Source organism: Cryptosporidium andersoni (genome assembly GCF_001865355.1).
Source record: "Cryptosporidium andersoni isolate 30847 chromosome Unknown contig_28, whole genome shotgun sequence".
Classification (NCBI taxonomy): domain Eukaryota; phylum Apicomplexa; class Conoidasida; order Eucoccidiorida; family Cryptosporidiidae; genus Cryptosporidium; species Cryptosporidium andersoni.
The window spans coordinates 103,680-131,017 of record NW_027122853.1 but is presented as its reverse complement, the minus strand read 5'-3'; the positions used below and the strand labels follow the sequence as shown (position 1 = coordinate 131,017).

General features: G+C 28.7%; 11 protein-coding genes across 11 annotated transcripts; 4 read left to right on the top strand and 7 right to left on the bottom strand.

Moving 5' to 3' along the window:
* Window positions 1–332: 332 nt before the first annotated feature.
* On the bottom strand, window positions 333–2,225 carry cand_010740 (uncharacterized protein; the record flags this gene model as incomplete). Its single annotated transcript, XM_067211313.1, has 1 exon — window positions 333–2,225. One exon carries the CDS (start codon window positions 2,223–2,225, stop codon window positions 333–335), a length of 1,893 nt encoding a protein of 630 aa, XP_067068162.1.
* Window positions 2,226–3,259: 1,034 nt separating this feature from the next.
* cand_010750 (pyruvate:NADP+ oxidoreductase protein) lies at window positions 3,260–9,094 on the top strand (the record flags this gene model as incomplete). The annotated part of the gene is made up of 1 exon (XM_067211314.1): window positions 3,260–9,094. The coding sequence occupies one exon, from the start codon at window positions 3,260–3,262 to the stop codon at window positions 9,092–9,094; it is 5,835 nt and encodes a 1,944-aa protein (XP_067068163.1).
* Window positions 9,095–9,325: 231 nt separating this feature from the next.
* Window positions 9,326–10,603, bottom strand: cand_010760 (uncharacterized protein; the record flags this gene model as incomplete). Its single annotated transcript, XM_067211315.1, has 1 exon — window positions 9,326–10,603. One exon carries the CDS (start codon window positions 10,601–10,603, stop codon window positions 9,326–9,328), a length of 1,278 nt encoding a protein of 425 aa, XP_067068164.1.
* A 906-nt stretch (window positions 10,604–11,509) lies between these two features.
* Window positions 11,510–12,217, bottom strand: cand_010770 (uncharacterized protein; the record flags this gene model as incomplete). Its single annotated transcript, XM_067211316.1, has 1 exon — window positions 11,510–12,217. One exon carries the CDS (start codon window positions 12,215–12,217, stop codon window positions 11,510–11,512), a length of 708 nt encoding a protein of 235 aa, XP_067068165.1.
* Window positions 12,218–12,552: 335 nt separating this feature from the next.
* On the bottom strand, window positions 12,553–13,536 carry cand_010780 (nucleosome assembly protein; the record flags this gene model as incomplete). The annotated part of the gene is made up of 1 exon (XM_067211317.1): window positions 12,553–13,536. The coding sequence occupies one exon, from the start codon at window positions 13,534–13,536 to the stop codon at window positions 12,553–12,555; it is 984 nt and encodes a 327-aa protein (XP_067068166.1).
* A 475-nt stretch (window positions 13,537–14,011) lies between these two features.
* Window positions 14,012–15,925, top strand: cand_010790 (uncharacterized protein; the record flags this gene model as incomplete). Its single annotated transcript, XM_067211318.1, has 4 exons — window positions 14,012–14,129; window positions 14,193–14,260; window positions 14,344–14,622; window positions 14,738–15,925. 4 exons carry the CDS (start codon window positions 14,012–14,014, stop codon window positions 15,923–15,925), a joined length of 1,653 nt encoding a protein of 550 aa, XP_067068167.1.
* A 204-nt stretch (window positions 15,926–16,129) lies between these two features.
* cand_010800 (TSA family protein) lies at window positions 16,130–16,717 on the bottom strand (the record flags this gene model as incomplete). Its single annotated transcript, XM_067211319.1, has 1 exon — window positions 16,130–16,717. The coding sequence occupies one exon, from the start codon at window positions 16,715–16,717 to the stop codon at window positions 16,130–16,132; it is 588 nt and encodes a 195-aa protein (XP_067068168.1).
* Window positions 16,718–17,973: 1,256 nt separating this feature from the next.
* cand_010810 (kazal-type serine protease inhibitor domain-containing protein) lies at window positions 17,974–19,863 on the top strand (the record flags this gene model as incomplete). The annotated part of the gene is made up of 1 exon (XM_067211320.1): window positions 17,974–19,863. One exon carries the CDS (start codon window positions 17,974–17,976, stop codon window positions 19,861–19,863), a length of 1,890 nt encoding a protein of 629 aa, XP_067068169.1.
* An 81-nt stretch (window positions 19,864–19,944) lies between these two features.
* Window positions 19,945–20,719, bottom strand: cand_010820 (uncharacterized protein; the record flags this gene model as incomplete). The annotated part of the gene is made up of 5 exons (XM_067211321.1): window positions 19,945–19,980; window positions 20,056–20,110; window positions 20,208–20,315; window positions 20,404–20,505; window positions 20,601–20,719. The coding sequence occupies 5 exons, from the start codon at window positions 20,717–20,719 to the stop codon at window positions 19,945–19,947; spliced, it is 420 nt and encodes a 139-aa protein (XP_067068170.1).
* A 402-nt stretch (window positions 20,720–21,121) lies between these two features.
* Window positions 21,122–21,823, bottom strand: cand_010830 (anti-silencing ASF1-like protein; the record flags this gene model as incomplete). The annotated part of the gene is made up of 1 exon (XM_067211322.1): window positions 21,122–21,823. One exon carries the CDS (start codon window positions 21,821–21,823, stop codon window positions 21,122–21,124), a length of 702 nt encoding a protein of 233 aa, XP_067068171.1.
* Window positions 21,824–22,454: 631 nt separating this feature from the next.
* Window positions 22,455–27,293, top strand: cand_010840 (uncharacterized protein; the record flags this gene model as incomplete). The annotated part of the gene is made up of 1 exon (XM_067211323.1): window positions 22,455–27,293. The coding sequence occupies one exon, from the start codon at window positions 22,455–22,457 to the stop codon at window positions 27,291–27,293; it is 4,839 nt and encodes a 1,612-aa protein (XP_067068172.1).
* Between the last annotated feature and the right edge of the window lie 45 nt (window positions 27,294–27,338).

Here is a 27,338-nt window from a genome sequence, read left to right as displayed (position 1 = left end):
TATAATTTTATTGATTTTAGGGTATAATGTAGGATAGAGGTTACACTTTCTAGATTTAGATAAAATCATTTATAATTTGTAATAGCTACATTAGACAAATAAACTTAATATAACACAAAATATCTGAAAATAAGGAATAAGACAAAATATGAATATTATTATGAATAATCGACTAAGCTATGAATAAAGAGATTGATAAGTGAAATATTCGAATATTCCAATAGCTAGATACTTGATCAAAACTAAAAAACAATTCTACCAACGATTAGGGTGGAAATAGTATACAATCAGCTTGACTCTAATACTTGATTGTAAATATCTCAATTTAATTGTCAATCATTAGGAGTTATTACCTTCTTGTTATCTTCCTCTGAATTCTCCTTGGTATTATCAAATATGTTTACTGAAGATTCAATATTTGAATGAGATACTACTGGTACTGAGACTTGATTATTTATGATATTTTTATTTTGTTGATTGCATCCAATATTGCAAGTCGCTGCATTTGGTACTATTGTTGGGATAAACTGTGAATATGTTCCGATGAATGGTATTCCATAGGCATAAGGACTTGGGTACCAACTTGGATATGTAGCAGCTGCTACCATTGCAGCTGCTGCAGCATAGTCTTGCTGATAATTTATTGTCGGAGATGTACTACATATACTAATATTTGATGAAGGCATGATCTTCATATCTTGCCCTGGAATCTTAACATGTTGTTCTATTAATGATGCCACAGCTGGAACCTTTGATGAAAGATTTAAAGATGACATACCGTTTGTATCAATATTTTGAATTTCAGGACCTAATTCAGTTTTGTTAGATTCAGGTAATGTTGATTGTGCAATTCCCAAATGTGTTGGAATAAATGGATTAGTATTATTTGGAGTTCCTGAACTAATTCCAAAATTAGCTGCGGCAGCTGCAAAAGCCATTTGTTGCTGCAAGTAATAATTAGTCATTTGTAAATGTTGCAAAGCAGCAAGTGTATTATAATCTATGTTGCTTAATGTACCCCCTCCAAGTGATGAATCAACAAATATTGGACTATACTGTGGAGTTGATACATAGCTAGTATCTGATGACTCCACTGTATCAGATTTTGAGGGTTTAAATCTTTTCGAAGAGATAGAGGTTGCTGTTGTCGTTGGATTCATAAAAACACCTGTTGATTGTCTTTCAACCATCCTTTCAACATCATTTTGACTAGCCATCAATGATAAAAAGATTTCATCTGATGATAAATTATCATTTGAAGTAGTTATATTACTAGTACTTTGCTCTGACAGACTTTGTGATATTTGTTTGTTTTTAGAAGTAACGTAATCACGAGCTGATGTTATTGGACTTGTTAAACCTGTATTATTATCACTTGTATTATCCATCTTCTTAATAATTTCACCATATAATGTAGCTGGGTTAATATTAGATGTATTATAATGTGACCATACTTCATCATCACTTTCTGGAGCAGGGAAGTGCAGCATTATACCCTTAGTCCTTCTTGCTTCTTTCAATGCCTGAGTACCAACATAAGGTTCGTTTGATTCATCATCACTTTCTGTAAATCTGAAATGTTTTAAGTGACTTCGACGATGCAATGGGCTATTGATCAACAAAAATCTTATAGCTGCTTTCTCAGCTTCTCTTACGGTTGCGTATGGTTTATTAGGTCCCACATAAAAACTTTTAGAATACTTCCTCGTTGCCCAAGTAAACCTTGCATAAACTCTGCTTTCTTTATCTTTCCAATAGACACCAATTTGATTATATTTTAGCTGACGTGGACCAATGTCATAATTAGTAGTTGACAATCGTCTACCTTGTTTAGTAGAGACCATTGGTCCTATATTATTGGAATCCTTACAGAAATTTGTATTATTTACTACATTATTACTTACATCTAATGGCTGTATATCAAAGGCTGATTGTTCCTCAGCTTTATCATCATTACTTGTAGAACCATATTGGGGTAATATACCAGTAGAATTCGTACCAGAGACTGATAAAATACTGTTAGAATCCCCCAGTTCATTTGTAGTTATTGTTGTAGTTAAGCAAGAATCATCATTTTCTACGAAATTAGGATCTACACTCAATGTTGACTTTGTAATATCATAATTATAAATACCTGTATCAGCCTCCTCATTAATTTCATTATTATTAACATCATCACCACATAGTCTTGAGTCGGAAACAAAAGAATCTCTCACTGTTAACATGTTAGAATAATTCTAACCACCACCTTTATTTTATATTACTTATACTGAATTCACTCAGCGCTGATGCATGTACTCAAAATCTCCGTCAATCCCCTTTAATAGCCGTTTTAAACAAGAATATACGTAATCAATTGAGATAGTATTCAACTAAAAAAATTATAAGAAGTTTAACTCGAAAGATCTTTCTGATCTAATGCAATCTTTGGCTTGAGTATTAATATTAATATTTTTGACCTGTCACCTTGAAAAACGACCTTCACCTGTGCAATTAGCAATATACAGCTCCACTATAATTTGGTATATGCTCCAAACCTTCTAATCTGTGATTATTCGATCAGAATCTACGTAATTTAATAAAATGAATGGTACCGATACCACACGTGCGCATATGAGCATGCCTTTAATGTGGGCAACACGTGGATAGGGCGCCAAGCTATTGCCTATAGGCGTACTGGATTTAAAAATAAAAGATGCTTTAAGTCTAATCTCCCGTAAGATATCTTTCATCAAGAGTGGAAATTCTTTGAAATGATGTTTTGATTGAACATTTTTAGTGGTTCTATAGAAGATTTATAAAGTGTTGTTCCCAAATTTTCTACTTTGTGTGGATTTTTTTTTTTAAATTTTGCATGTGCATACCGGTAATAATACATGCAAAGGTACATATAATAGATAGTAGGGGCATAGTTTGATATATTTTTTTTAAAAGACTCTAATCTATAAGACATAAATAATTATAGTACTTTTTTTTTTGAAAGAGCAGAAGTTTTGCTGGAAGCTCTAATGATTTGCATATTTTAAAGATTCATGCAAATAGTACTACTAAAGGGCGCTAGTTATGTTTAGTTTTGCGGGTTTTAATAGCTCTAGCTACCCTAACAGGAGGGGAAGTGAGGGGGGATAATCCTAACGGGTGCAACCACTGTTTCGAGTACAACCAGTAATTATTTTTAATTTATTTTAGTAAGGTGTAGAATAGATTTTGTTTGGTTTAAATAATATTGGGAACAAGATCATAATTTGACTGGTGTAGAATGAAGAGTGAGATTGTTGACGGTTGTATAGCTGCATGTCACATTGCATATGCGTGCTCTGAAGTGGCTTTTATATATCCTATAACTCCTTCTAGCTCTATATCAGAGGCTGCAGATTCTTGGATGGTTAGAGGTAAAAAGAATTTATTTGATCAGGTAGTGTCTGTAGTAGAAATGCAGAGTGAAATGGGCTCTGCAGGTGCATTACATGGGTCTCTATGTGTTGGTTGTGTTACCACTACATTTACTGCCTCTCAAGGTTTATTACTAATGATTCCAAATATGTATAAGATTGCTGGTGAACTTTGGCCCTGTGTTTTTCATGTTACTGCTAGGGCACTAGCTACTTCTTCTTTATCTATTTTTGGGGATCATAATGACATTATGGCTGCACGTCAGACAGGTTGGGCATTTTTAGGTGCAATGACTGTTCAAGAAGTGATGGATTTAGCTCTTGTTGCACATATTAGTACTTTGGAATCAAGCGTGCCATTTGTACACTTTTTCGATGGATTTAGGACATCTCATGAGCTTCAAAAAATTGAAATGATTGATTATGATACTATAAAGGCTCTTTATCCATACGATAAACTACGAGCTTTTAGATCTCGTGCATTAAACCCAACTCATCCAGTTCTTCGTGGTACTGCAACTAGTTCTGATGTTTACTTCCAAACAGTTGAGTCAAGAAATGCATATTATGATGCCATACCTACTATAGTTCAAAATGTAATGAACAAAGTTGCAAAATATACTGGTAGACAATATAATTTATTTGACTATTATGGCTATAAAGAAGCAGAGTATGTTATTGTTGTAATGGGATCTGGGGGGTTAACTATCGAGGAGATGATCGAATATCTTATTAAAGAATCTAATGAAAAAGTTGGAGTGATAAAAGTTAGATTATTTAGACCTTGGTCACCTGATGCCTTTGCAAAGGTTTTACCAACAACAGTTAGAAGAATCACTGTTTTGGAAAGATGTAAGGAAAGTGGTGCACTAGGTGAGCCTCTATACTTAGATGTAAGTACAAGTATTATGAGGATTATGCAATCAGACAGCAGATATAAAAATATCTCAGTTATTGGTGGGAGGTATGGTTTGGCGAGCAAGGAATTTACACCTGGAATGGCACTTTCTATATGGGAGAATATGAGGTCAGAGGATCCAATTCAAAACTTTTCAGTGGGTATTAATGATGATGTTACGTTTAAATCTTTACAAATAAGGCAACCTAAACTAGATTTACTTACAGATGAAACACGTCAGTGCATGTTTTGGGGTTTGGGATCAGATGGTACTGTTTCTGCAAATAAAAATGCGATAAAGATTATTGGAGAATCAACAGATTTATTTGTACAGGGTTACTTTGCTTATGATGCTAAAAAAGCTGGTGGTGCTACAATGAGCCACTTAAGATTTGGACCTAAGCCTATTAAATCACCATACTTACTCCAACGTTGTGATTATATTGCTGTTCATCATCCATCTTATATATACAAATTTGATGTTTTGGAAAATATCAAAGAAAATGGGATATTTGTTTTGAATTGTTCATGGAAATCTGTTGATAAGATTAGTGAAGAACTACCTGCCAGAATTAAAACAATTATTGCTAGAAATAATATTAGGATATATGTTGTTGATGCTCAAGATGTTGCAATTAGAGCAAATCTTGGTAGGAGAATTAATAACATACTTATGGTAGTTTTCTTTCGCTTAGCTAATATAATACCTTTTGAAGAGGCTATTAATTTGATCAAAGATGCAATACAGAAGTCTTATAGCAAAAAGGGAGAAGCTGTTGTTAAATCAAACTGGAGGGCTGTGGATCTTGCCTTGGAGTCCTTAATAGAAGTTAAATATAACCGGGATACTTGGTTATCTAGCTTTTCAAATCAGATAGTTGGTAATAATTATGAAATTTCTAAAGGTATAGTTGAAGAATATTCTTATAGTAAGACAACTAGTGAAACATCAACATGTGAATCTCCATTTTCAAAGAAGCAAATTCGAATATCAATAAATGAAAAACCAGATTTAGATAAGTTTGTATCAGATGTATTAGAGCCAGTTAATGCTTTAAAAGGTGATAACTTGCCTGTATCAGCTTTTGACCCTAGTGGTGTTGTACCTTTAGGTACTACAGCATTCGAAAAACGTGGAATTGCTATATCTATACCAATAGTTGATATGAACAAGTGCACACAATGCAATTATTGCTCCATTGTTTGTCCTCATGCTGCTATCAGACCATTTTTGTTAGAGGAAGTAGAATTTGAAGAAGCTCCTAAATCTATGCATATATCAAGAGCAAAGGGTGGTGCAGAATTTTCATCTTATTATTATCGTATACAAGTTGCACCTTTAGATTGTACAGGTTGTGAGCTATGTGTTCATGCTTGTCCAGACGATGCACTACATATGGAACCATTGCAAATGGTTCGAAACCAGGAAATACCTCACTGGAATTACTTAGTTAAATTACCCAACCACGGTTATAAATTTGACAAGAGTACAGTTAAAGGATCACAATTTCAAAAGCCATTATTAGAATTTTCTGCAGCATGTGAAGGTTGTGGTGAAACACCTTATATTAAGTTACTGACACAATTGTTTGGCGAGAGAATGGTCATTGCTAATGCAACGGGTTGCTCATCTATATGGGGTGCATCATTTCCATCTGTACCATATACCGTCACTGATAAAGGGTATGGACCTGCATGGGGTAACTCTCTCTTTGAAGATAATGCTGAATACGGTCTGGGTATGGTAGTAGGCTATAGACAAAGAAGAACAAAGATGGAAGCATTAATCAAGGAGTTTTTAGATAAACCTGACAACCAGAAATTTAAAAATATACATGAAAAGAGTGCAATTAAAGATATTTATCTAAAATTTGAAGATTACTTAAGATCATGGCTTAAGAATATGAATGAAGGGGATGTATGTCAATATTTATATGAGAGGATAACAACTATTGAGGAGAATTTGGAATGTAATAAATTTGATATATTATTGTCAGATGAGCATTTAGAAATGTTGAGGAAAATTTATCAGGATAGAGATTTATTTCCCAAAATAAGCCATTGGATTGTAGGTGGAGATGGTTGGGCATATGATATTGGATATGCAGGGCTTGATCATGTTCTAGCATATGGTGAAGATGTTAATATTTTAATTTTGGATACAGAGGTCTATTCCAATACTGGAGGTCAGACATCAAAAAGTACACCATTTGGTGCTGTAGCAAAATTTTCACAAGGTGGGAATTTGAGACAAAAAAAGGACTTAGGATTAATTGCAATGGAGTATGGATCTGTATATGTAGCTTCTATTGCATTAGGAGCTAATTATCAACAGACAATCCGTTCACTAATGGAAGCAGAACGTTATCCTGGCACATCTTTGATTATTGCATATTCAACTTGCATTGAACATGGATATGATAAGTATACACTGCAACAAGAAAGTGTAAAGCTGGCTGTAGAAAGTGGTTATTGGCCATTGTATCGCTTCAATCCACAACTTTTAAAGTTCGATGAAATAAACAACACAATAGTAACATTGTCAACTGGTTTTACGTTAGATTCTAAAAAGATCAAAGCAGATATTAGTCAATTTTTGAAACGTGAAAATCGTTTTTTACAATTACTTCGTAGTAATCCGGAATTAGCATCTATTGCTCAGAGTAGATTGAAGATTTATTCAGATAGACGCTTCCAGCATATGAAGAATCTTTCTGAAAATTTATCTGTAACTTCTTTAAAAGATCAAGTTAAAAAACTCAAAGACAGACTATTAGCTCTACAGAATGGTGAAGCTGGAGGGGGTAATCTTAAATTACAGTTTGAAAGAAATATACACATACTGTATGGGACAGAAACAGGAAATTCAGAAGATGTTGCTTTGTATATACAGGCACAACTGAAATCTAGAGGGTATACAAGCACCGTATGTAATTTGGATGATATAGATATTGATGAGTTCTTAGATCCATCTCAATATTCTTCATTTATTCTAGTAACAAGTACTGCTGGTCAAGGTGAATTTCCGGGTTCTTCAAAAATCCTATATGAATCACTAGAAAAGCGTTATATAGAACTATTATCAAATGGTGAAGATGTTAAATCTCTTTGTAATTTTATGCAATATGGAGTTTTTGGTTTAGGTGATTCTACATATGTGTACTTCAATGAGGCTGCAAAAAAATGGGACAAACTACTAAGTGACTGTGGGGCAGTTAGAATTGGAAGGATGGGACTAGGGGATGATCAATCTGATGAAAAATATGAAACTGATTTGATAGAATGGTTACCTGATTATCTACAGTTGATTAGTGCACCAGAACCTAGTAATACTGATGATCAGCCTAAAGAGCCATTATATAACGTTCAGATAATTGAAAATATATATCGCAATGATCAATTAAATATTCAAACAGGAACCTTGCATGCAATTAATTATGAAGGGAATTGTGATATCCCTTATACTCCTGTATTGCCTCCTAATTCAATACTATTACCATTAATAGAGAACACTCGTATTACATCATTGGATCATGATAGAGATGTTAGGCATTTAGTATTTGATCTAAGTGATGACAGCTTACATAAAAATAACTTGCGCTACAATTTGGGTGATAGCCTTGCATTATATGCTCAAAATGACTTTGAAGAGGCAAAGAAAGCATGTGAATTTTTTGGTTTTAATCCATATAGTATTATTGAGATTAACTTGAATCAGATAGAAACGAACAAGAATATTAAGGTAAATCAGAGGTATCTATCTATATTTGGAATGAAGATGACTATTCTGCAATTATTTATAGAATGTTTAGATTTATGGGGAAAGCCAGGTCGTAGATTTTATCATGAATTCTACCGATATTGTAGTGGATCAGAAAAGGAATATGCCAAGAGGTGGTCACAAAGTGAAGGAAAATCGTTGATTCAGGAATTTCAGAGTGAAACAAAGACATTTATAGATATGTTCTATCTGTATCCATCTGCAAAACCATCTTTGAGTCAATTACTTGATCTTGTACCATTTATTAAACCAAGATATTACTCAATTGCATCATCATATAAATATGTTAATCATTCAAAGATAGAGTTATGTGTGGGAATAGTTGATTGGAACACATCTTCAGGTATCTTAAAATATGGTCAATGTACAGGTTTTATTAACAGATTACCAAAATTGTTCTCAAAAAAGTCTAATGAAGGTATTATAAGTGATACTTCAAATTTTGATATTGTACCAGTTTTACCTTGCTCCTTGAAATCTAGTGCATTTAATTTACCAAAAGATAATATGTCTCCTATAATAATGGCATGTATGGGGACAGGATTAGCACCGTTTAGAGCTTTTATCCAATACAAATACTATGTGAAGACTGTATTAAGACAGGAAATAGGCCCAGTTATCTTATACTTTGGATGCCGTTACAAGAATAAGGACTATCTTTATAGAGAAGAACTTGAGCAATATGTAAATGATGGGGTAATCACATCTCTGAATGTTGCATTTTCTAGAGATCCTATAGAAAAGAAGAAACAGAAACCTTATAAGGATAACTGTATCAGGTATAGACAAAAGGTATATGTTCAACGCATTATGGAAGAAAATAGTGTCGAATTATATGAAAACTTGATAGATAAAGAAGGATACTTCTACTTATGTGGCACCAGACAGGTACCAATTGACATTAGAAAGGCAATAGTAAATATTATCATGAGTCAAGATAGTAGTACAACTGAAGAAAGTGCCAATGAAATACTCAATGGCTTACAAATAAAAGGCAGGTATAATGTTGAGGCCTGGTCATAGAATTAAGGATATTTATACTTATAATCTTGATATTAGTACATTACTTAACTTAAGAATTCATGGTCCCTAATATTTAAGAATGTAAGTATTAGATAACTTGGATTTTTGTCTATTATTTTTTTATCTTCTATCAAGATTCAAATAGTTCTATTCCTTATGAAAAACAGTAAATTACAAAGTATTCTAGGATATCTTACATACTTATTCAAAATCATAATATTAAAAAAGTGATCACTCCTGAATATATTGGGTATCAAATTGTATTCCAAGATCCTGATAATACTTAATTACTGTAGTGCCTAGTAGGCATGCTGGAGTAGAAATCCCATATCTAGGCGGTAGAGCTTCTTCATCATGTATCAAGGCAAGCACGGACGAAAGTGCTGTCTTTGCAGTGGCAACATATGCCTCGCAATCTTTCAATTGTACAATGCATTTAAAGTGCTTTCCTTGTAAGGTACGACCCAAGAATATAGCCTCAAGTACGGTATCATGGGCTTTAGTAGTATCTGGTCCAAAGCCACTTACATATGTAGAACCACATTTTAGTTTTGAAATCAGTAATGAAAATTGGATAAGAAAAGGACTAACTTTCATCATTATTGAGTTTTTCAATGCTTCAAGGTATGATTTACAGATATTTCGCACAGACAATATAAAATCCATACCATATGGGTAACCCATCTCTTCATTAGAGAAATGGACCAACTGATCAATAGTACTAGACATCACCATAGGTGAGGTCCAAGATTCAAGTTTTTCATCATAAATGGGTTTTATTACTTCTTTATTTTTTAACATAATTTCATTTATATTGCTTAAACATAAAGTACCGCTACATAAATAATATGGATTTCCCATTTCAGTAAATTCTTCTGAAGTTAATGATTTATATAGATTAATCATAGAATGAATCGTCCCACTGCTAAATTCTTGTGAGTAACCTTCATGTCTGAAGTAATGTTTAACTTCTTGACATGGAAACCCACTTGTAGATGTTGCAAAATTTTGTAAATGTAGTATTCCTAAATCACTAATTGAAGCAATAAAACCGCTACAAACAACAAATTTTAAATTCTTTGAGGCTATTGATATGCCATACATTCTTTGTATTTTCCTAATCCAATATAGCTCACCAGTGATATCAACATAATTAGTATAATTTTCTGCACACAACCTTACAATTATCTCACCACATTCAAGATATGGCCCAGCTAAGTTCAAACAAACTTTTGAATTAGAAATACATTTCCTTAACTCATCTTCAGTAGTACACTGAAACATCGGAATTGTAGAGATTATTTTTTCACCTTCCCTATTATCTGCATCTAATATTTTTATCAGTTTGTTTCGTAGATTCTCCATCTTATCCATATCTCTTCCTCCCAAACAATATTTCAACGAAGTTGTTGATCCAAAAGCCTTTACTAGTAGTTCACATATTAGATGACCCGTATAACCTGTGCATCCCCAAACAAATAGATCATATTGCTTCTGTATTGTAGACATATCTCCGTAATTATTTAAATCAAAGTTTCATAAAAACAATTTTATTATATATCAATATTAATTCAATGATCTTGCCTATCTCACTATTTTGTATTTTTGTGGTAATAATAAATCTGTAGACATATCTTTACATATACTTGAGCAGATGTTGTTATGTAGCTGTCCCCCTTTAAAACCCCTTCCACAAGTGCCAAAATATTTAATCCTACAAAACAATTATTTTTACCTAGTATATTTAGATCCAACTTAAAACCCGTATATTTAGTCTTTCTTTTATATATAAAAATAGATATAATATAATTGATGTAACCTGATCAACTTTCTTCTTTTTTTTTTTTTTTTCTCTCTTAAATAAAATTATATACTTAATGGAACGACACCCGCAGAAAGAGGAAGCAATCTAAGAAACATCTTATTCAACTTCTTTATTAATATATCTTTGTAGTAATATATATATATATATAACTGAGGTTTCTTAATCATGAGGTCTTACTGAAAATATAAGTTTATTATTTCTATATATATTATGAAATATTTCCAATTTTATTACACATTAACTTGCAAAAATATTGAGAAATATGCAAATCTTATCCCATTAGTAAATAAATACTAATTTCTAACTTTATAATATCCACTTCTTTTCTCTTGCTATATATAAATACAGCTAAATATAATGTGCCTTAAAAAAAATTATAACTTGAAAAATCCATTTAATACTAAAAAAAATATAAATCCCATGAATAGTTATTTGCATGCATCTAATAGTACTATTTATTTCCACATGGAAATGTAATGTGCTAGTATTGTAGAACATCATTTACATGCAGAATTGAATTAAATAGAGAAATATCCATAAATTCCTATACCATTATATATAATACAGATAATAAAAGTAATCAAAATTTACTATAAAAGATGACTTAGAGAAACTTTACTTATTTTTTCATTATTTTCTGAAATATCTTTTATTTCCCCAGTATATATGTATTTTATATCAGAACTATCTATCCTGTTTCCTTCAGATTTATTTATCTTCTGCAACTTTTCTTTCCTTTTAGCTTTATCTACTTGTTCAATATAAAAATTGTTTTCCTTTTGAACTTGGTTTAGTCTAGCTTGTAGCTTAACTTTCCTAACTGCTTTCTTGTATCGATAATGTTCAATCAAATTATGCCACTTAAACTTTGGAAGATACCTAAGGCACCATATATCATCTCTCCACCGATTATGTCTCTTTTTACCACCAATATTTGTGTTATTTAAAGAAATAGCAACAGATTTTGCTATTTGTTTATCCTTAAATTCTATCCATCCCTCTATATATCGCATTTGACGTGATCCACACATCTTAACTCTTTTTTCATATATTGATTTATCTTCGGGATACATAAATATCCTATCTATTTCACCAAACTGGCTCATATACTCACGAATATGATGTGGTTGCATACCTGGAGGTATCCTAGAAATGTAGATAACTCCAGTATTATCGCTAGTAGTTAAACTGATAGATTGGGGGTTAATAGATGCTCCCAAATTATTCCCAATATCCCCTTGTAAATCAGTTAGTTTAAGAGACTTATTACTATCAATATCTTTGAGTATTTCATTCATTATTCAGAGAGTTCTGTAGTTTCAATACCTGACAAATTATATTATCAGCGCTAATATAACTTAGGGGGCGGTATATATATAGATTTGAATCTAGCTAATTAGCATTATTCAGGTACCTAACCATATATATTAACAGTACAGTGTAATTTAATGTTATAATGTATTATATATATTTTTTAAATATACTGATATAATATAGATAAAACTTTAAAATTTTAATAAACTTAATATTAAAGTGATAGGAGTAAAGATACAAACACTATTACAAAGATTTCAATAAAGGAAATATAACAGAGAATAGATTGAGTAATAACTAAATTTCAAAAACTAGTAAACTACTGATTTTTACACTCCTCACCTGTTTTAGTACTAAGATGTCTGTGACTTGATTTTCTGAATTTAGCTTTGTGTTTTCCGCCATTGTCATCATCATCATTATCATCATCATCATCATCATCATCATCATCATCATCATCATCATCAACATTTAATATATCACCTTCATCATCTTGATCAGCTTCATCATCTTCATCAATAGCTTCACCTGTAAACCAGTGTACTGCATATGGAATCAGTTTATCTCTAATAAATACGCCCATTTCATAGTCTGTCTCAATAGCTGCTTCTAGTTCCATTACATCATATCTATCCATTTTTTCAAGCTTATCATCGGTAGGAACATCTAATGGCTTGAAAAAATTAAAAAAGCTTTCTCTTGTTATTGTTTCAGTAATCATACGAATTTCTCTTGTTTGTTTATGTCTTTGTCTTCTTGTTACAACTTCCTGAGTTGGGTCTTTGCCTTGTTTCCATAATATTGGGCTTACTGTAGTATTGCTTAATAATGGTTCATCTTCATCTAACTGAACCATTACATATGTTTTAGATATACTTGTACCTTCAAAGTATGAATTTGGTTTAAACGTAAAATTTAATGTAAAGCCTGCTTGTAATTCATCTGTCCATTCATAAGTAATATCTACTAGATATGAAAGGATAGGTATATCATATAGTTCAATAGCAGAGCCTAGCATTCTACTATTCCTCATTGCTATTACCCAAAATTGAGGTAAACCTGGAGTTCCTCCTTCTTCAGCATCACCTTGTACTAGAACCTGTTTTCTACGTTCATATATCATATTATATTGAATTTCATATTTGGTACGTAATTTTCGCATTTCTGCCATGTGTTCTTGTTCTACAAGTCTAAATTCATCCTGTAGACTCCGGAGTTTTCCCAAAGATATTCTACCTTCATTTGTTAAGTGTACTTCTAGCTCATCAAACTCCTCCGAAATATCATTACCATGAACGTTCATCGTTTCTTTCCTCAATATTCTCTAAACTTATTCTTTTCTTTGATTTATTAGTAACAAGCTACTGAGCGCGATTATGTAATCTCATCTAATTTGGACTAAACTAAAAAACCTCCCTCTTTATAATTAAATTGTTCTGTGTCATTGTTTTATTAATATAAAGCTATATATTATATCAAATATATTTGTAATTTACTCACATAATTAAATTTTTTTTAGAGATAATAGAAAATATCTTTATTTGTCATTACTAAATACTCTATTATTATTCGTTATATATCTTAATTTCATTTTTTTTTAATTAAATCTCTACTAATGCTAGAAATTTTTTAAATAATTAATACCAATTCTACTTTAAATATTTGATATGCAATACCGGTACTGCATGCGACTTTAATGTGGACTTAGTTATGCATGAGTATCGGCATTACATCTAGAATAGACAAAGTAATATTGCTGCAGTTTCTAAAGTAACTAAATGATTACAGATTTACCTGATTTATTTTTGGAAGAAGACGAGAAATTTAATACTTCTAATGACACTTTTTTAGGTATCCAGAAATCAGAAGAACTGGCTACTAACAATCTACAAAATGGTATGTTGAAGGGAAGTAATAATAAAAACTAACTTATATTAAATAATTTTTTTCTTATGATAGCGGAAAATATAACGGGTAAACTAAAAGACATTATAAACTTAGGAAAAGTAAATGATGAAGTAATTAGTGTAAGTTAACATACATAATAGTTATTATTTTGCTTAGGCTTACAGCTTATATTTACTAATAACTATTATTTTTAACTTTATAGTTAAGTATTGAAGAAATAAATAAAAGTATTGAGGAACTTAAAAATATGGAATGCCAAATTATGAGATACATTGAAGAACAATCTTCACTTGAGTCATCTATACATAAAAAGTTTGAGGATTTTTATCTACCTGAATTGCAAAATAAACAAACAATTATAGCAAATAAAATGTCAAATATTCAAACATATTCAATCAGAATTAGTGAACAGTATGAGAAGCAAAGATATAATAGAACTATGAATGAAAAAAAAGAAAAATCTTATAAGTTGATGATTCATGTAAGTTTTTTTTTATTTTTATATCAATCAAGAATAAAATTCCTAAATTTAAAATAAAACAATGGAACTAGAATTTTTTTCTTGAAATATGAATTAATTTATTATTTTGGTTTAGGAACAAATGGGTTGGAAGGAATTGAAGAATTATTGGAAAAATAGACAAATTGAATATGATCAAAGGTACAAACAGTTACTTAATCTTAATGAATATATTGAAGATAGATTTAAATCATTAAATACTGAATATAATAATTTGATTGAAAATAAAAATAGAGTAATAATAAATAAACAAAACTTAGAGATGTTGTTAGAGGTTTCTAAAAAGGAAATAGAAGAAAAGCTGAATGGATTAATTAAAGAAGATAATTTAATAGCAGATAAAATAATAAAAAGTAATAAGACAATAGAAAATCAAGAAGTAGAACTAAAGGTGATAAAATCTTCAATTAATGAGAGTGTACATAGCTTGGAAATACTAGAAAAAAATAGATCTGCAAAAGAAAATTATTTGGAAAATGTGTTGTTATCAATCAAAGAGAAGGATACTATTCTATTAAAAATCAATGAAATATATGCACTTGAGAAATTAAAAGCTGAAAAGTTGGTCGAGTATTCCAAGGAGAGTGAGCTTACAATCCAAGAAATTAAGAAGCTTGAGGTACAACTTCAAAATGCAAAAGATAATTATGAAAATATCAAGAATAGGGAAGTTGAAGATTTGTCAAACTCAGAGGGTATTATTGAATTGCATCATATTGAAAGAGCAAATGCAGAATTAATGGAGGAGATACATATTTTGGAACAAAATATTATATCATATGAAACTTCAATACGTATGGAAGCAGAAAAAATAATAGAAAAGAAAGATATCAGTTCAGTTAAAGATACCAGTTCAATAATAAATACTATTACAGAAGTTATTGAAAAAAAAGAGAAAGAAATGGATAAGGATTTACTTGGATATTTTAGTAGTACAAATGAAAAAGGTATAAGTGAACAAGATATTAAAGAATATATTACTAAAATCAATAGTATATTAATAAAAGAAGCAATGAAAGGGAAAGTGGGTAATCTAAAAAGAAATAAAGCTGAAAGTATGCGAAATATGGAGAAATTACTTGTAGAATCACTGACACTATTACAAAAAATAGATGAAGAAGAAGCTCAGAATGAACAAGATTTTAAAAATGACTCATTACAACAAATTCTTATGCAGTATAAACTCGAATCTAGTCAGCCATGCAATAATAATCGACGCCTCTTAACCCCAACAAAGGTAAGTAAGAAATCTATTGATACTTAAGATAGCTCACTGTACCCTAAAATTCCCTCTAGTATCAAAATATGCTAATGATATATCCTAATAAGAAGACAACAAGATGCGATGACGATATATTATTCGGATCTGTCTTATAAAAAGTAGATAAAATTATTGATTTTAAGTAAAAAATAACTATGATGTGAAACAGAATATTCAAGATTTTGATTTTATTGTGAAGACAATTGTCTAAAAGTTAGACTTTAAGTATTCAGATACACCTGCATGAGAGGGGGTCATACCCTTTAGACCCTTCTTCCAATTAGCAGGACATACCTCACCATGTTGCTCAGTAAATTGAAGAGCTTCAACAACGCGAAGTGTCTCCTCAACAGACCTTCCAAGTGGTAAATCATGTACTACTTGAGATCTTACAATACCTTCTCTATCAATAAGATAAAGTCCCCTTAATGCAACTCCCCCTTCAAGAAGAATTCCATAGTCCCTACTAATTGAGTGAGTAATATCAGATATGAGTGGAAAACTTATTGAGCCAATACCTCCTTGTTCTAATGGTGCACGACGCCAAGCAGCATGAGAGTACTGTGAATCAACAGATATCCCTAATAACTGAGTATCCAGCTTCTCAAATTCCTTGGATGCTTTATGGAAGGCCAATATCTCAGATGGACATACAAATGTAAAGTTAAGTGGATAAAAAAACAAAACAACATATTTTCCACGGTAGTCACTCAATGATACGGTAGCAAATGATCCATCCGGCATCACTGCACTAGCAGTAAACTGCGGAGCTGGTTTCTGTACTAAAGATGGCATATTTGTGAAATTATCTATTTCTTAGAAGTTCTAATAAGTGAAAATGGGTTAAGTGAAATTGTGTAGACGAGCACGTGCAAATAAAATAATTGCGGGATATAAAAGAGGGGGGGGGTATTAGAAAGTGTTTTAGGAAGGGTTTTCTTTTTGTGGTAATGGCATGATATTGATATAGTAAGTCCAATTCTACTAAATATATAAACTCAATAGAGTACATGTATAAAAGTATTTAGAAAATAAAAATCAAGGATATATAGGAGTTATGTATAATTATCAAAGAGACTAGCCAATGTATATCCACTTTTTAAAGTTGTTAGTTTACAGGTAGAGAAGGTATCCCAAGAAGAAACTAGAGTAATACAAAGTCTTAGAATTTGTGAATTCCTAAAGGCAGTCAGTTATATTTATATTTAAGATAGTAATAATATTTGGTTTTTCATCGTGACACTTACTTCTTTGAAGTAGATAATATCGCTCTGGAAGTTTTCACTGAAAAATACAATATATCAAAAATAACAGACATTGAGCCAATACTTCCCAAAGTATTAGTAATAGAGGTTTGAATAATTGCTCTTAGTATTTGGTTTGACAGTATATTTCTTGAGATTCCCTCTCTTCAATATAAAGTAGGAAATAGAATTAGATTACAATTAGTATTTATATTAAATATATTTCAAAGGAAAGCTTACACTTGAATTAAAAAGTATACATTTTTACTGGTCTTTGAGATAGATTTCTTCATTATAGAATCTTATTCAATAAGGTAGTTAGCAAAGTTATATAATAATTAGAAATATAACAAAAAAAAACTAAAATAAAAAAATAGTAAAGTCTCAATTTAAAATATACATAAAATAACACCTATTTGAATACTTCACTTTTTTCTTTTTTTTCTCCTTTATAAGGAGCCCTGAAAACTGAGAGATTTGGAGTTATTATTGGCGCTTGTGATATTAATATTACTAAACCTTAATTTATATTTCGAAAGTTTAACCATGCATTAGTTACGCGGTAATATGTTAATATAGCCTATATAAATTTAAATTAGCTAATATAGTACTATTTTAGTTCAATAACTTTGATTAGTAAAATACTTTGATATTAGAAATTAAAGTAAATTACTTATTATAATATTATTAGGGTTATTTAAACGAAAGTAAAATTTTCAAAAAAAAAAAAGACAAAGTCTCTTCATGATATTACATTTAGGGCATCTAACATGGATATCTCTATTTTTATATTATGCTAAGAAACAGATGGAGCTTATTGATTATTCAAACTATGTACAGCAAGATGAATGTGCTATACGGTGCACATTAGATTTTTTTCCTCATTGTGCAAGTAATGGTGTAACATATATAAATGAGTGTTTTTATGAAAGAGCTCGTTGCAGAGATCCCAAAATACAACTTTTAAAGATACCTGGAATACCATGTGGATTATGGAGTAATATGGATGCTACAAGATATACTGGTTGTGAAAGGCCATGTGAACCAATAGCATTTCCATTTTGTGGAACTGATGGTGTTACATATCTAAATGAATGTGCATTAAGTGTTGCATCATGTGAAAATCCAAATATACAATTAGCAAGATTACCAGGTATTCCATGCGGTAGTGATCTTTATTTAATAGAAAATTCAACCGAATGTAATCAACGATGTTCCGAACATTATAGACCATATTGTGCAAATAATGGAATTACATATAACAATTATTGTGAATTCCGTAAGGCTCAATGTAGTAATTTAACTTTATCAATTGTAGGTTTCCCAGGGATACCATGTGATAGTCAGCTATTTGATGAAAATATAATTAAAGAACAACTTAGTAAATTAAAATGTTCAACTTCTAAAAAATGTAGTAATTATGTATTTCCAGTTTGTGGTAGTGATGGTATAACATATAGAAATAGTTGTTATTTTAAAAAAGCACGATGTAAAAATCCACTTCTTCATAGAGCAAATTTAATAGGTCTCCCATGTGGTTCTTATATTGGTGATAGTATTAGTGATATTATTAATAATATCCCTAATGGACCAAATAATTCAAATATTACTGAAGTAAATAAATGTTGGTTTAATTGTACAAAAGTATGGAAATATCCACTTTGTGGTTCAGATGGAATAACATATAGTAGTTATTGTGAGATGAGAAATGCATTATGTATTGAACCAGATTTACGCCTTGTAAAAATACCTGGTGTTAAATGTGAGAGTGTATTTCAATTTATTAGACCAATTGAGATTGATAAGTGTCAAAATAGTTGTACTTATGGTAATGAATTATTATATATGTGTGGAAGCAATCATAAAACATATTATAGTTTTTGTGAGCTAAGTATTGCAATGTGTCATGAACCAGAGATATTTTTATTAAAACCTATGGGTGAACCATGTTCTATAGAAGATAGACGCCCAGATTTAGAAGCAAAAGAAAAACTTTATAATACAGTATATGATGATTATTACTCAAGTTTACATTTTAATAATACTTCAGAAGATTTACTTAATTATAATTATCCTTCAGAAGATAACATTGATCAGCCATACAAAGTAGTTGATAAACAATATATTGAATCTGATATGAAATCAGATATTTTAGATATGGATCAAAATTTTGATGATTATAATGAAAATGATTTTATAAATTCTAGAATACAAAATATTTATGATAATAATAATTTATTATCTCGAAATAATAGTGGAATTTATCAAATTGAAAGTAAATCAAATTCAACAAATTTTGGCATGAAATTATTAGGAGATTGTGATTTTGATTGTAGTGAATCTCCACTTATTCCACATTGTGGTAATAATAAATTAACTTATATTTCTGACTGTGCCTTTCATAGAGATAAATGTAGAGATTCAAAACTAAAACTAATATCTGAACCTGGAATCCCATGTTCTAGTATACCGGATTATCAGATATCAATTTATAGACTTAAAAAGTGTGCAAGAGATTGCTCAAACTCTCCAATAATATATCATTGTTTGAATACAGGACAGACAGTAAATAGCTATTGTGAATTTTTATATATGCAATGTCTATACCCTAAAATAAAAATAGGAGGTCCTGTAGGAATTCCTTGTGATGGTATATATGTATCAAGTAATATTAATACACAAAGAAATATTTGGTAAATAGCTTGAAATTGAACAAAAAGTTATTTTTATAATATAATGAATTACATAATATAATTTTAAGCAAAATTTACAGAAATTCTAATTAAAACATAAAAATGAAATTGCTTCAGAAAACTGTAAATAAAGACAAGGAAATTTTTTTTTTAAACATTAATATATATAATATTTCAATATAAAGAAAAAACTTACGACTTTAATCCTTGCTTTTATTGTTGCAATTTTATCGTTCAAAATGTCAAGTTTCCTAAATATTATTGGAAATATTTAATTCAATTTATTAAGAAAAAGTTATTTACAATTAAATTATTGATTAATTAATCATTCTATAAGCAAAAACTTACATATATTCCAGGTCCTCTTTTAAATCCAAAATATATGGTATCTCATCTAATTTTAACTCTAAAAAAAATCCAAAAGCTAACTCAACAAATACCATAGTAATATCGGGTCTAAATATATATATAATATTTATTTATTTACAGTTAATTAACTAAATCAAAGTATTTAAAATAAAAGCAAAATAAATAATGAACTTACATATTGGCTTGGATATATACATCACAACCAAGATCAATACTTGTATTCAATTCACTTAATTTCATTGCAGAAAATAAAGAAATATTCCTACGTAGTCTTTGTCTAATAATTAACAACAAAAAGGTGATTAAATAATTTATTCACTTTTTTTCCTTCAATAATTTAATTAAAAAATGGTAATATTATTGATTCCTTACATTTCATTAATTTTAATAAGAATCTCTTGTCTCTTATCTATTAACTGTTTTAAATCTTTTTGGAGGACTTTCTCAAGAAAGTTTTCATATTTAGTAATATCATTACTCTCGAGATTCATTGTAAAAATTAATTATATTGAATAGTACAAGACTTTAAATTTAAAGATAAAGATAAATGTCAACGCGCTGTGCTACAAAAAGTACATAATAATATAGAAAGTGGTCTTTTTATAATGAAGACAAATTTGATAATATATATTAAATAATCTTATCTTAAAACCAAGGTCTTTTATCATTAATATTACTAAATAGTATAGGATTATATTGGATTTAATTATAAAAAAGATTTTATAGTTATTAATAGTATTGTGAATTCAGTGAAATATTAATATATTGAAGAAATCTAATTATAAACAAAAATAAAAGTAAAAGATTTAATGATTTAAAGCAATATATATAGCTTTATTTTTTTGGTCTTTAAATATAACAATTTTATTGCTAATGGTATATCTTAATTATGTTTAGTGACTTACATGTACGTTATTTGTATCTTCATTTATATATGTAGCTTTACAGTTAACAATATTATCACTATATTTTGAATGATTAGATGAAGACAATTCATTTTTGCAGTTTAAGTTATCCAATATTGAATTATCTGTTTGGTTTGATACTTGAAATTGTTGACTATCATCATCTTCATTATTTGATAATTGGGAATCTGGTATTTCATCTACTTTTATTTCCTCTTGATTATTTGAATCCCATGAAATATTAAATCTTGTTAATCTTGGTGATTCAGATAAAATAATTCTTTGTAATTTTTTTATAATAGGTATATCAGGTGGATTATCTTCTAATATTGGATCTATATAAACATTATGAACATAATATCCAATTCTAATAAACTCCTCATTTCTATATGACCCCAAAATTAATACAACAGCCATACCATGAATATCTTCTGCTGGAATATGTGTAAAATTCGGTGATGGTGCATGGAAAACAAATTTTAGAGCTCCTCTTGTAATCGGCCCTAGTGCAATACAATCTAATTCTTGATCCATATCTCTTGATTCAGCACAGCTTATATATGTAATCTTCCACTCTAAATCTTCTTGTAAATTTTGTAGGCATTCAAATGAGATTTCGAACTCAAATGGATCTGTAATACCTGCCGGATTTTTACCCACTTCAACAGATGTTACATTAACTAGTGCCATTATTAAAAATAAATATAAAATATTTAGAATAATATATAGAAACTGGCTTTTATTAAACAGATATAATGATATATGGACAAATTTTGAGTTATTTTAAATATTATCCAAGGATTTTCTTAATTTGATTTTAGGAAGAGAAGAAAAAAAAAGAAAAAACAGAAAAGTCACAAGTGGGAGCGCCTGATAAATATATTAAGTATGTGATAGTAGAGGTTGTGTGTGAAGGGGTTTTTTAAGTTTTAGAAATTTAATATAGGCGCTAAAAAAAGTGGCACTTTAAATTAAGAGGGTATCGATATAGCTTGTTTAGAGAAATTTGCAAGCTAAGTAAAAAAAAAGATATAAGTCAGATACTTAAAGTAAAATAAACTTAATTGAAGAGAAGTCTTAGTAATAATAATAGAACATTTCTTATTTAATTATTTATTACTAATTTCATCTTTAACTAGATTATAAAATATTAACATACAATTATTGATAATAAATGGTAAAATAAAATTGGATTTTGAAAAATATCACAGTGAAATTATATATATGAAATATTATTGAATTTATATTGGAAGATTTAATAGTTAATTTTTTTTTTCTTTGTTTCTAACGATAATTTATAAAGTAATTGATTTAAAAAAATATGATAGAACATTATATTGAAGTTAAAAGTGAATCTATAAATGAGTCTATTCAGAACATTATAGAAATATTGAAGGAAATGGAAACATTTAAAAATAATGTTGAAGAAGAGTTACATATTATACTTAGTAATAATAAATATTTAGAAACTGAATTAAGAAATAGTACCGAGATGTGTACATACTGGAAAGGACAATATGAATCATGCTTAGCTTCACTTAGAAATTTAAATAATGAAATATTAGTATTAAAAGATAATCAAAGTATGAAACAAGATAAAGTAAAGATGATAAAAGGTATAAAGTGTAAAAAGTGTGGTAATGATATAGCTGATATAAATTTGAATACTAGTGAATATAAAGATGATTCTTATGATTTAGAAGTTAATATTACAAAAAACATTTTCGATATAGCAAATATACTTGCCAATGCTGTTTTGATTGATAATTCTACAGATAACAATATATCAGATTTAGAAAATAATTTAAATTCTAAATTAAAAGAATTTGAATTTAAAAATCATACTAATGAAGTATTAATTGACGATCTACAACATAAAATAAATTTAAGAGATCAGAGTATAATACAATTACAGAGAGAAATAGGATTATTAAAAGCATCAAATATTGTAAAATCACATATACCAGACTTTACTATAAATATAAATACAAAATTGGATAATTTTGGGATTGTATATAATGAAGTTTCAGTACAAACAGATTTGGATTGTAATAATTATTTATTAAGTAATATTTCAGAAGATATGAAGTTGAATATCTTAGAAGAAACAGAAAATAATAGATTTAAAGATATTAAAACAGAAGATATGGTTTTAAATTTAGAATACAATAATAAAGAGTCGGAATCTGAATATAAAGATTTTTCAGACAAATTTAATTTAATTGAAAAGAGACATGAATTATCTGTATTTGATAAATCTGGAGATTTAGAATTTGAATCAATAGGAATTAATGAGATTTCATTTAAGTCAGATGAATTAAATACAAACAAATCAAAATGTTTATTTTTAAATAATAAAGATGATGATTGTTTATCTGGATTATCAAATTTACTAGATATTCAATATTCAATATCACAAGATTCAGTTCTAGATGAATTTCAAAAGGTTAATTTTGTAGAATCTATAGAGGAAGAATTAGATAATAATGTTAAGATGGATAATGAAATTGATCTAAATAAAAATGAAGAGTTTAAATTATATGGTGATAATATTAAAATTGGTAATGATGTAGAAATAAGGAATAATATGAAAGAGATTCATAATGCATTAGATATTTTAGTAGATGGGGCTAATAATAATAATAAATCAGAAATGATATTAAATAAGAATGATAAGTATAATAGAGATAATAATACTAGTCAATCAATATTTTCATCTTTTTTGGATGATTTTATGAGTCATATATCTAATACTTTAGAGGAGAATATAAATAATCCAATAGAAAAAGAAATATCTTATAATAATAAGCTAAATAATGATATATACTCAAATAAAATGATTCCTGATATTACATCTAAAGCATCATCTGCACTTTCAGCAATATCATCAGTTATATCTTCTGCAGTTCCACAAATAAGTAATCAATGGGATAATAATAACCTTTTATTTGATAATAAAAATGAACATATATTAACAAGCAATGATGGATTTTCTAAAGATATTGATAGTATAGAATTCCCTGAGGAACATAACAATAAATTATATATAGATTCTGTAATTTCGGAATCTAATAAAGTAAAATGTCCTGAAGAAGATGAAATAATAAAGGATAATAATAATGAATGGAATTTTGATGATAATTGGAGTATTTCAAGTAGTGATAAGGATAAATCTGACAATAATAAAGAAAAGAATATAGAAGTATGTAGTTCATCAAAATTACAATTAATTAGTGAACAATTTAGAATTAATGATACTAATAATAAAGTTTTAACTGATAATAATTTATCTGAAAATGATATAATCGAGAATCAGGAATTAAATAATAATGGTTGGGATGATATTGAATTTGATGATTGGAATATTAGAGAAGATAATCAAATAATAAATTTAAATAAGGATATTAATTTGAATGATGTACATAAATCAAAAATATCTGATTCTTATATGGACAATATAATTATTAATGAGAAGATGGATAAATATGAGAAATTAGAAGTTAAAAGAGATAAACAAAGTGAAATTTTGGGGGAAAATAAATTAGAGGATATTAAATATATACCTAATGATAAAGGTTCAATATCTGAGGTTTTTGGAACAAAAGTAGAAGTAGACTTATCGGATTATAATGGAACCAAAATGATAGAAAATTTTAATATTGATAAATATGAAGGAATGAGTGTGGATTCTAAATCTGATTTTGATAGGGGACATAATGTATCTATTAATCAGGATATTTCAAAAATAAATTCTAATAATGAATTGACTAAAGATGAAAATTTTACAATAGACAGTTTGAGACTATTTTTAGATAAAAATGAAAGTATGAATACAGAAAATAATGATTTATCTTTAAAGGAAGATATAGAGAAGCTTGTAATTAATAATAATGTTGGAGATTTGGAAGATAATATTAATGATAAAAGTAGAGTAAATATATATAATAATATGGAATATATAGATATAGCTGAACCAATATTAATAATGGATAATTCACAGTATTCCAATAATATTTCATCTTCTAAACAGAAAAATTATGATATTAATTTAAATTATGTGGATAATCTGAATAATAAAGAAAAAGAGGACTCATCTTTTCTAACATCAAAAGAGATGAAATATGAAGAATTAAATGTAACGAGAGAAAATTTAAATTTATCTGAAATTGAATCAGGTGTTTGTAATGATATAGAAATATCTCATTCTGTTCTTGATAGCAGCGTTAAGAGTGTAATTAATGATATTGCAATTAAAAATAAAGAGCCTCTACTTTTTAATCAAAAAGAAGATAATAACAAAGTTGAGTTACAATATGAACTTACTAGATCTTTGGATATTAGTAATAAGGATAATGAAGAAAAGGATGTTAATATTATAACTACAGATATTAACAATAAGGATAATGATAAAAAAGATCTTAATATAACTACAAATAATGATCATATTGATTTTGAAAATAGTGTATCTGTTTTTAAAAATAATCTAACAAACTCTCTAAATTTTTCAGAATCTATTTTAAACTGTAGTGATAAGAAAGACGAAGATGATAATATTTTAGATACATGGGGACATAGTAATTGGGATAAAGAACCACTTAATATATTAGATGAAAATAGAATTGATCTATTAGAACAAGATATTGAAATTTCCAAGACTCATGAAATAGATAATTATAAAATAAATGATTGGAGTAATAATTTGGATAGTGAAAGTATAAAATTGAGTGAATACCAAGACCAAAAGGAACATGAATTAGATAGAAAGGCCCAATTTGAAAATATAACTTATGAAGCGAAATATATTCATCAAATTGACGAAAATATAGAGAATTATATAGAGGTGGATAAATTAAGTAATAATGACTTAAACATATTACCAGACCAATATTCTAACAAAGATTTTGAAAATAAGTATAATAAAGAATATAATATTTTAGGAAATAATGGAACTCATTTCAATTCTTTAACAGATGAGTGTAAAAATAAAAATTTGTTGTCATTAAATAATTCTGGAAATTCTCAGGATAATCTTAATAATTTACATAGTCATTCGGATAGTGATATTTTTGAATCTGAAATTGAAAAGGGAAGAAAACAAGAACATAGTAGAGAAGATATAATAGATGTACTCAAATTTAATAAAGAAGTTTCCGAAGAACAGAATGAATTAATTCATGAGGATGATATTAATGAATTATTAAATCATAATAAAGAGGAATATAACAATATTATTGATCAAGATGATGGCTTTAGTCCTATTCATATTCAAGATTTTAAACGAATAGATAAAGCTCATTCTGAAATTAATAATATGTTAGAGTTTGGAGATTCTGCATGGGGATACAATAATTTTGACTCAGAAAGTGACAAGGAATCTCAATATTCTGAAAAAGTGGATCTAAGTGTCTCTGAGTATCAAAATAATATTGAAGATAATGGAAAATTAAAAAATTATCATTTTAAAGGAGACTTATGTGCTAGTAAAATAGGGATCCAAGACCAAGACACTATTACTTTATATAATCAACAGCTTATAACAAATCAAATTTCATGGGATGATTGGAGTAGTGATATTAATGAAGATGATAATCAAAGTAATAGTGAATGTTTGGCTAATACTAGATCTTTTGAAAAGCAAAGTGATATAAATGTCAATAGTTTAGGATATAATCAACAAAATGATTTTAAAATATTCCCATCCTCACTTATATCATCAATTAATCAAACTAGTTACATCGAATGTGAAAGATTAAATAATCATAATATACATAATAAACAAGATGAGAATCAAGAAATTTCAGATTGGGATTTAGATAAGTGGAGTGATAATAATAGTTCAAGTGGAAAAAGTGCTGAGAATGAAACTAAAGATAGAAATTTAACCTATTCAAGTAAAGAAGTAAAGGAGATATCTTGGGATGACTGTTGGATTGATGAATCTTCATTGGATAGTGATTGCATGAAGGATAATATAGAATATCAGGAAATATTGAGAACTAATGTGAATACAAGCAATTCAAAAGTAAATATTAATTTAGAGAGTCCAGGAATTTGTAATGATTTTAAAAATAAAGATAAAGGACATATATACTCTCGGGACCAATGTATTAAGTCTGATGTTACTCAAGAACAAGCGGTATGGGGGGACTTTGATATTTAATATATAATTATTTGCATGCATGCATATTTTTGTAGAAGTACACAA